This window comes from Acanthisitta chloris, unplaced genomic scaffold (assembly GCF_000695815.1).
Source record: "Acanthisitta chloris isolate BGI_N310 unplaced genomic scaffold, ASM69581v1 scaffold29560, whole genome shotgun sequence".
NCBI lineage: Eukaryota > Metazoa > Chordata > Aves > Passeriformes > Acanthisittidae > Acanthisitta > Acanthisitta chloris.
In genome coordinates, this window is record NW_008650445.1 from 251 (window position 1) to 10280 (window position 10030).

Below are 10030 nucleotides of genomic sequence, written 5' to 3' on the forward strand. Positions count from 1 at the left end.
GCCTGCTGGATTTGTGGGTCTTTTGTGCCTCGGTTGGCACTGACCACACTGACCTTCATGTTATTCCCACACTGCTGCAGCCGTGTGTGTACCCCACAGATGTTCTCCGGGCTCGGCTGGGACACCCTGAAGGGATTCACAAAAGTGCTCTGAGAGGAGAGATGCCTCAGGCTGTGGTCAGACACAGCTGCTGACCCTCAGGAAGAGCAGATTTATCCTTGCTGTGTGCTGTGGATCCCTCTCAGGAAAGAATGACACCTCCTCAGATCTGCTAAAGGGAACAGACCTTTGCTTCCTAACCCTTTTCTGTTGCAGTGATCCATGATGAAAATGTCTTCAGTCTTATTGCTAACCATGATCACTGTGGCAGGACAAGAGCCAGAAGTAGACTGCACATAAAATTACAGATTTGAAAGCATCCACCTTAGAAAGGGAGCTGGGAATATGTAAATGGGTGTAGTAATCTCTTTACTCCTTGTGAATACTTTTTTGCTTCAGGCTATACCACTTGATAGGAAATACCAGGGACACAAGTGATGTAAGCTGTGCCCGTTTTTAGGATAGAGCTGACTGTAGAATGCGCTTGGGATTCATAGTGCCTGTTCCTTGCCAGGTTATATCCCTTTGTCACCTAACAAGGCAAACAGAGTTGTCCTCAACCCCCTGATCCATTTTCACCAGCGGCTGTTGCATGCACTGGGCAGTGGAGCTCCCTGTTTTGCTTGAGAAAGCATGTGAGCCTAGCACCAGGGAAGAAAAATATTTCAGCCATTTTGCTAGGAAATATTTAGGGTATGTCTCCTGGAAGCTCTTCCTGTTAGAACCATTAAAGTTTGTAAGGAATAATTAAATATTCATTTTGAGAGATGGGAGAATGAGCACTGCTCTTTAGTCTTCTGGTCTGAGCACTTACACAAAGGGGGAGGAATCAAGATTCCAGACTTAGCTTCACTGAATACTGAATTTAATGTATTTAAATGTTAATTGGAGTCCTGGTGAGTGCCCTGAGCATTAAGCTACAGCAGTATTGCTCATTCTTGTTTTTTTTTCCTTAGCCCAATTAATATTTATTTCATGCACATTAGAACCACCCTACAGGAATGATGGAGATTCACCTTCCTTGCAGTATTCTCTGAGTTACTGATTATTGTGAGGTTACCTGCAGGTTCGAACATTCTCATGGAGAATGTGATGGATTTGAAACAAGGTCCCTCAAATTTAGGATCAGTGCTCTGATCACTGAGTTGGTAGCTGGGGGAAAGATGCCTTGTGTTACTTATTACCCAGATCAGTAGATGATTCCATCTGGATTAGGCCTGGTGGGAGGGAGGTGGATGGATGTGTGGTGATCCTGCCAGGGCCTAAACATGAGTTAGAATTGAGGCTGCTCATCACCATCGAGACTTGGCTGTGTAGTACTGGAGGAACAATGCCTGTGCCTGTCACAGGTGGTATCTGAGTGTTGGGAAATGAAAATGTGGACCTCAGGTCCTGAATTCCCTTTGTGACTCTAGTTGTAAACAAAACTTACTGCCAGACTTGGTTTCAAATGAAAATCTCTCACTGTTTTGTTTGGCTTTTCTTGTGGACACTCCTAGAAAGCCTTGTGTGAATACTCCAACTGCTTGCTACTCTTACCTCCCAGCAACATTGCAATGAGACGAGATGTCCAAGAGGGCCAGGCTCGGTGTTTATCTCGCTTAGGAAGGCACAAGGAGGCTCTGGATATTGCAGAAAAAATGGTAAATAATGTAGTCTTTCTTTTAGGCTTTGAACATGGAAACATTGCCAGTTCTTCTTTTTTATGGACCATTTTCTGGAAAAATAATTTTCATGTGTATAATCCTTCAGGATGTTCAGTGCTCGGAGTATTTGGTAAACAGAGGGTAACTGTCACTGCAGATATAATCACTCTTTAGAAATCAGAACACCCTGTACCACAATGAGTTCCCTGTGCAGAGAAGCTGGTAGTCCTGGAAGGGACTAAATATCATGCTCTGCCAGGCAGAATTAATGTAATATAATAAGAATTATAAGAAAGGGGATAAATGAGTGCTTAAATCTTTCCACTATAAAAGTGGCAGCTCAAAACTCCCTTTTATTTCCATATACTTGATGCCAAACTGCCACCAAGAAGAGTATCTAACCACAAATTGAGGTTTTCCCATAAAGGGAAAAGTCCAGAGGCTCAGAAGTCTGCTAGAATTTTACTGATGCTGTTTATTTTGTATAAAAGGTGTTTATACTACAAAGAAAGGCAGCTGTATGACACTGAAGGCAAATAAGCAATTGACAGCATTTGGGATCTTCTTGCTGCTCCGACTGGGACGAGGCAGCTGGAGGGAATGCTGCCGTGCAGGATCTGTATCCTGTTGTATCAGTTAAAATTCAGAGCACAACTCTGCACAATTTAAAAATTACCCTGTGATATTTGTATGTCATTATTTAGGGATCCATTTTCTTTGACTCTGAAGGATGATTCTGTTCTGCTCCTGTGTTTAATTTGTTATCTTTTGTTTCTAGAGAAACAGTGCTACTAACACAGATCACTTAACCACGGTTCTCAACCTGCAGTTTGCCATTTACCAGGGCCTGCAAAACGTAGAAGAAAAGATCAGGTGTCTGCAGCAACTGATCTGCTTACATCCTTTCAACCCCTGGTACTGGAAGTTACTTGCTGAAGCTTATATGAGCCTTTTACAGAACTTTTCTCCATTAGTCATTCCAGAAGCATGTCTAAGTCAGTCTGAAGAGGTTGGTGTCAGTGATAGTAGTTTCAAAACATCGACTGAAAGAGAGGTTAATTTGCAGCCTTACAGATCAGATGGCCAGAAAGAAGGTCCTTGGTCCGGCCTTGCTGCAGAAACAAAGGGGGAGAATACAGTGACTTGCAGCAGCAGCCAAGTGATGAAAGAATTCCTCTGTGCTTCAGAAGAACTGGAAAGGGTGGACGAAAGGGAGTGCAGAGATTCTGAGTCCTGGAAGCAGAACATGTCGAAGAAAGCTGGGATAAAGGCATGTGCCTCATTTATTAGAGCAAGGTAACTATGCTTATTCTTAGGGTAATGTTAACTTTTCCCCATTGATGACAATGTAAAGCATATTTTTCCTAGCCTTGCCATTTTCAGTTTACATTTCCAATTCACATGTTTGTTTCAGAGTTGACAACACTGCCTTAGAAGCACCATGCTATTGCTTCAGATCTAAAAAGCAAAATCTACTAGCATGGTGGCTGTGAACAGTCTAAATCTGAGTGGAAAGAGTAATCCAGTGCCATGCACAGTTGGGAAGTAAAGCTTATTTTTTAATGAGCTTATAATGTGAATCTTTTCAGGCAATTGTGTACAAAAGGGTATGTTCTTCAACAAATGCTCTGTTAGACCATGGCTGTTCCCTGGTCTGGTATGAAAGATGCAGCAGCAGAAGTGAAGTGCCCCAAAGGGAAGGCCCAGCCAGTCTTCCTTCTGTGAGTGCCACCTGTCTTATTTGCTTGAAGCCTCATGCTTGAGTGAAAATGTATTTTATAATAATACCCCAATCTGCATAATGGATGAGGTTGAAAAATGAACTCTGTGACAACTGATTGACAGGGCTACATTAAAATGCTCTTTCCTTTTCTTTCCCCTCTTCCTGCAACTCTTGCACGCAGCAAAAATCCCCAAAACATAATCTTTCAAAGAGATAATTAGGAACTGGTTGCGTTAAAATAATTTTGGATGGTTTTTTCCCCTCCTGCCTCTCAGTAATGTGTTAGTCACTGAATGTATTTAAAGGCATTTTATGGACTTCCACAAATGTTTGCAGAGAACACCTTATAACTGCTCTGTTAGAGCAAGATTTAAGAAATGTAAAAAAAGTATATGGTAGCTTTTAACTTTATTCAGACTAAGAGATGAAGACTTTAATTGCTACTTGGAAAAAGTTAATTGATTTAGTACTGATATTGAATATTAAAGCTACATTAATATTAATAATTTGTGTTGTTTATTTCAGTGTGTATTGGTTCAGGGCTGTGACAGTTGTAAGTGGTGGGATTTCCTTGCCTGGCTGCACAATTTCACAATGTTACTGTGGTTTATACTTGCAGATATACTTGTGCAGGGTAAGCTTCTCCCTGCCCAGAGTTTATGCATTATATAGGTTGTCTAATATTTTCAGGCCTGTTGGATATTAAGTGGGATGTAGATGTTGCATAAACATATGTGCAGGATAAATTGCACCTGGAAAAGGGATGTTAGTATTGATTTTTGTAGGAAAGAAGTTTCTGTGTAAAAGCATCATGAATATTTGACTCTCCTAGTTTTAAAAAAAATTAATTGGAGAAAATAATTTTCATTGAGATTTCATTCTTTCTTACATTATGCTGATACAAATTTTGAAACAAAAACATTTTATAAATTAAAAATGTTTTCCATTTTTACTTTGAGTTTCCCAGTCAAAACTTTACTGAATTTACAGATGGTTTGTTGGTTAAGACTGGTAAATTTGGGTGTTTATAATGCTCAAATGAAAGTTTTCATCTAAGATCTTGAGTCTTCTCCATAAAAACGCACACCAGTATTATAACACCAGCTTCCCTTAACTTCAGTAAATGTGATAAATTTGTTGTTATTTTTATGTGTAAACCTTGAATTAAATATAGTTTCAGCGATGATGCTTCTAAGTTCTAGTGGTTCCTTGGCTGAATATCATAGAGTCATAGAATACCAAGTTGGAAGGGACCTCAAGGTTCAGCTAGTCCACCCTTTCGTGGCAAAAACATCAGCTAGGCAAGATGCATCTCATCTAGCTCAATCCTAAGAGTGTCCAACACAGGGAAATCCACAGCTTCCATGGGGAAATTATTCCAGTGACTGGTTGTTCTCATTGTAAACAATTTTCCTCTTGTGTCCAGTTGGAATCTCCCCAGAATTAACATATACCTATCACCCTTCATCTTTTTTGTGGCTCCTTGTGAAAAGAGTCTCCATCTTCTTTTTAGCCACTGTTTAAATACTGAAACATGGTGATAAGGTTTCCCCTAATTAAGCCTTCTTTTCTCAAGGCTGAACAAACCCAGTTCTCCCAGCCATTCCTCAATCAGAGGCTTCCCAGTCCTCTCATCATCTTTGTGACCCTAATAAATTCTCTAAAACTTGTATTTATCCCTACAGTAATGCCCATTGTGAATTCCAGTGAGTCCACAGGAAATATCTTTATCTGTTCCTTGAAGCCTGTTAATCCACCTGACAGGTGGATGTGAGACAGACATACAGGTACCTGGACATTTCCTCTGCTGACACGGTTTACAGTCCTTGTGTGAGGAGGACTCTGGGAACTGCCACTGCTCTCTCTGGCTGAGCAGTTTGTGATGGGACCCTCCGTGACATGAAGCCGTGTCGTGAGCACAGTGTCTAACCTTCACTGAATCGTGGTGGTGACTCCTGGGGCACTGCCTTGAACATAAAACTGTGGTGAAAGCTTTTAGAAAATATCCCAGGGTTGGTCTGTGTGGGGAGGATGTTTGGTATTTGTCTAAACCCCCCAAATTTCTAGCTTTTCAGGTTACAAAGATAATCACTGCCACAGACAAAAACGTGCTGCTCTCTTGTTAGGCCTTAGTAAAGACATGGGACACCTGATGACTGCAGTTCACTAGGAGGTCTAAGCCTCACTTTTGAGGGGTGTGACAAGTATATTAGGAGAAAAATGTTTGTGCAGAGCAAGCAGAGGTACTTGGCATGTTGCGTTTTGAAAGTACTTCTCAGTAGTTCTGTCATAGCACAGATAAACCATACCCATAATAGATTGATAACGATGTCTTAATTTCTTTGCAGTTGGCAAAAGTCAGGAAGAAGAGCTGTTTTAAAGTAGTATAATTTGGTTGGGGTTAGGTCTGCTGACTTACTCTTTTGCCAGCTGTGCATATTTTTATCTGCTTTTCTCATTCCAGGCTTTTACTTCAGCTTATTGAGTCGCAACAGTCGTCCTTTGTGCTAGAGAGTAACAGGAAAGGTCAAGAAGACATTGATGACAAAGTGGCACGACTAGGTTTCGATGAAGACTCTTTGCTGTTGATGACCAAGGTAAGGGGATGTTTCATTGTGTGTAGGTTCTCTTGCATGACTTTCCCCTGAGCTAATTAAGAGTGCCAGGAAGGGAAGTAAATTAGGTGGGGCAGGCTGTGTGTTCCCTGGAACAGACAGCGATGCCTACGGACGCTGCCCGCGTCATGCAGGTGTATCTCCAATCTGCTGAGGTTCTCCTTTCGGGAATGTTCAGGGATGTTAAGTTTCTTGCTGGACTTGTATTTGCAGATGCATCATTGCTGTGCTTTTCCTGGGATACACAATTTATGTCAGGAATTTTAGGTGCCCCAAAGTGAATCACAAGTATGAAATGGACGTGTGGCTCTGATGGCCACAGCAGTATGAAGCACTTCCAGAAACAGTATTAAATATTTTCAGAAAAAGCCAGAAACATTCTTTTACATGATTTCTTTGTTGTGTTCGATGCACTGGCTTCTAGTTTTAAAGACATACAAAGGAGGAGAGTAATAGTGCATGATTTTATTCACAGATATTAAACATTTTTAGTGCTATTTGTAGAGCTGCTGACTTTTATCTTAAGGAACAAAAGGAAGCCAACGAGTTTCTAACTTTGCTGTCAGCATTACAGCTTTAAGCTAGTGACAGCCAAGCCACTGCCGGGCTGGCAGGCAGTCTGTGGGACTGCATCCATGAGAGGGCAGTAGCATGCAGGCTGTCTCAGGGCAAGAGAAAAGGAACTTCTCTTCCTGCTTCCCTTGTTCGGACACAGCCCAGGAGGAGTTCAGTGTTGATGCTGTTGCAAGGTGAGCAGCGACTGCAGAGTTGGCATTGAGATTTCTGCTGCTACGCGTAGTGAAAACCCCTCTGTGCAAACGTAGCCAGAAGGGGTTGTACAGCTGTGAAGCTTGGGCTTTCAGCTCTCCCTGTACACTAAAAATGCAACAGGCAAGCAGTTTGATTATGACCTGGAAACTTCTCCAGGGTGGTGTATGGTTCATGTGACAAGGACTTTGCTTGTAAAGACCTGTTATTAATGCCATGGGGTTTGCCCTGCAAGTTATTTTCTTGTTTCCCATCTTCTTTCTTGCTCTTTTTTTCAGGTTATGGAACAGGATCTCATACCAGAAAAACTGAAAGAGGAGTTTCAAGGTGAGGTAAAATGCATAGGCCCTTCAGCATTGTCATCATTGGTAACTGCTTCAGCCACAGAATTTGAAATCAAATGGTTCAGTACTCTCCAAGATGATTTGTGCCACTTTGACAGACAATTCTATTCAGATACATATCTCCCACCTTCAGTAACTTAAAGGTTTTGTTGTATTCGTTCTTGAGTCTCCAAATGATTATGGCATGATACATGGAATAAAATCCATATTACGTTTTGTAAGGATTCTCATTGTCTCTGTTTTAAGAACAGATGTAAATCTCTGCATTTATTCTCTTAACCTCTCATCATTTTCTTTCTTCACTGATTTGTTTCTATGTAAAATGCTAAGGAATCCAGTAAAAATAAAGCTTTCAATTCAGGTTTCAGAGGTAGCTTTCCATCACAAACCTCACTGATTTGTGCTTGAAACACCTGTGGGGTTTGGTTTTTGAGGCCTGCAGTGCCGGTGGAGTGAAAAGTTTCCTTTGTGATCTCCAATTTGAAAGTTTCTTGGTATCAAATTCTATGTTGTTGCCTTTAGAGCCATGGAATTAGTAATTTTCTTAAGTAATTTATTTATACTTCTTGCTTGACATTATAGTGATTTCCTGTTCAGAAATGAATAGCTAGAAAGCTTAAATATATATATTTCTGCTGAGAAATTGTCAATAAGAATAATTCCATACATATTAGGAAAGAAATCTAAGTAGTTTAACTTGGAATTGGAAGGAGACTTTTTATCTTCTAAGTGTTGTTTGCAGGCATAGAACTAGCTGTAGTCTTGTCTTCAGTGTGCTTAAGGATGAGGGAGGAGAAAAACTGTCAAGGCTGTTAATATGTACTGAAGAGTGTTTAGTCAGCTCATATCCTTTTAAACCTGCAAGGACGAAGATCTTTGCTGTGGAAACTGGCAGTGTTGTTTCTGCCTCATACAGCTCCTTGCGTTGGTACATTCAGTTGATCGTGACACCACTTAGCTTTGCTTTCTGAAGCATTGATGCTGTGTGCTTGGGGTTCGACAGAAAAGGGCAAAGATTATCCTGTAGTTTGTTTCACTTGATAGAGTTTGCATTTGAGACGCCTTCCACTCGACCATGCTGCTCAAAGCCTCATCCAGCCTGGTGTTGAACACTTCCTGTCATGGAGAATCTACAACTTCACTGGGCAGCCTTGGCCAGTGCCTCACCAGCATCACAGTAAAGAATTTTTTCCATGTGCCTAATCTAAATCTACCGTTTTTCAGTGTGAAGACATTCCCCCTTGTCCCATGACTACATGCCCTTGTAAAATGTCCCTCTCCAGCTCTCCTGGAGCCTCATTACATACTGGAAGGCTGCAGTAAGGTCTCCCTGGAGGCTTCTCTTCTTCAGGCTGAAGAGTGCCAACTCTCTCAGCCTTTCCTCTTAGAAGAGGTGCTCCAGCCCCATGATTGTCTTGGTGGCCTTCTCTCGACTTGCTCCAACAGGTCCATATTCTTATGCTGGGAGCCTCAGAGCTGGATGTGGTACTCCATGGGAGGTCTCAACAGAGTGGAGTAGAAGGGCAGAATCACCTCCCTCGACTTACTGCCCAGGACACAGCTGGCTTTCTGGGCAGCATGCACACATTGCCAGCCCAAACGGAGTAGAAGGGCAGCATCACCTCCCTCGACTTACTGCCCAGGACACAGCTGGCTTTCTGGGCAGCATGCACACATTGCCAGCTCAGGTCCATCCCCTCTTCCACCAGCACTCCCAAGTCCTTCTCACCAGGGCTGCTCTGTCTGTCCATCCCCAGCCTGCATTGATACCAGGTTTCCTCTGACCCAGGAGCAGCACCTTGCACTTGGCCTTGTTAAACCCCATGAGATTCCCATGGGCCCACTTCTTGAGCTTGTCCATGTCCCTCTGGATGGCATCCCATCCTCCAGGTGTGTCAACTGTACCACTCAGGTTGGTGTCATTGCAAACTTGCTGAGGGTGCACTTCATCTCACTGTCACTATCTGTGATGAGGTTGAACCCTTGGTATGGTGTAGCCCTCTGCTGAGCTGACTGAAACTTCTCCAGAAAAATGGAATATTGCCTTCAGCCATGTCCAATTATCTTTGATAGTTTGGTGAGTTAATACGATTATACCACATCCTGGTCAGCTTGTTACGAAAGGTGATGACTTGGCAAGTATAGTTGGGTAAGCATTAGTGCACTCATAATGTGCTACAGAATATTTGGTTTAGTCATGCGTGTGCTTTGCTAGGTGGAAATTTTTGTGTGCATTCGTGCAGCACTACAGTTGGATGGCACTGAAACCTGCCTGAAGGGCTGGGGATGCTTTTTAGAGTAAGTGGCAGCATAAGTTTTCGGTAGAGACTGTCCATAATGTGCTGTAAATTAATTACAGTGTTGGTGTTGACAGTAGAATCTTACAGCAAACAGAAAGCTTAATTCTAAATATGTCAGCAAAAAACCAGAACAGGCCATCTCCCAGTTTCTTCTTAAACCTAAGGTCATGAGTAGCCACATGAAAAGGCTGTCATTTGTTTTGTCAGAGCTGTGGAGTAGGTCTGTAGTTGGGACATTGGAGCACAGCTTTAGTGGAACCAGGTCTGTATAGATATTTGACGGGAACTCGCCAAATGATTTGGCTCCATAGCATTGGAACTGTTTCAGCAGCAAATTAAATACTTGCCAAATGTTGTAATTTTGTGACTGAGATGTCCAAAATACACAGCAGCTAGCCAAGGTGATTTGGGAACTTTCCACGGGGTGTGCAGGTTGTTCGACTTAAGGTTGTCTCTTAGACTGGAACACAGTGGTTAACTTCCCACTAGCTCTGGGAGTGAGAGGCAAGTGGCAGTTCTTAAGAACCGTCAGTAT

At 42.2% G+C, this 10030-nt stretch overlaps 1 protein-coding gene across 1 annotated transcript; it reads left to right on the top strand.

Moving 5' to 3' along the window:
- Positions 1-1598: 1598 nt before the first annotated feature.
- Positions 1599-7336, top strand: LOC103812157 (uncharacterized protein C8orf76-like; the record flags this gene model as incomplete). The annotated part of the gene is made up of 4 exons (XM_009085169.1): positions 1599-1742; positions 2524-3041; positions 5933-6065; positions 7130-7336. Coding segments are annotated over 4 exons (1002 nt in total), but the record flags the coding sequence as incomplete, so codon positions are not given.
- Positions 7337-10030: the final 2694 nt, after the last annotated feature.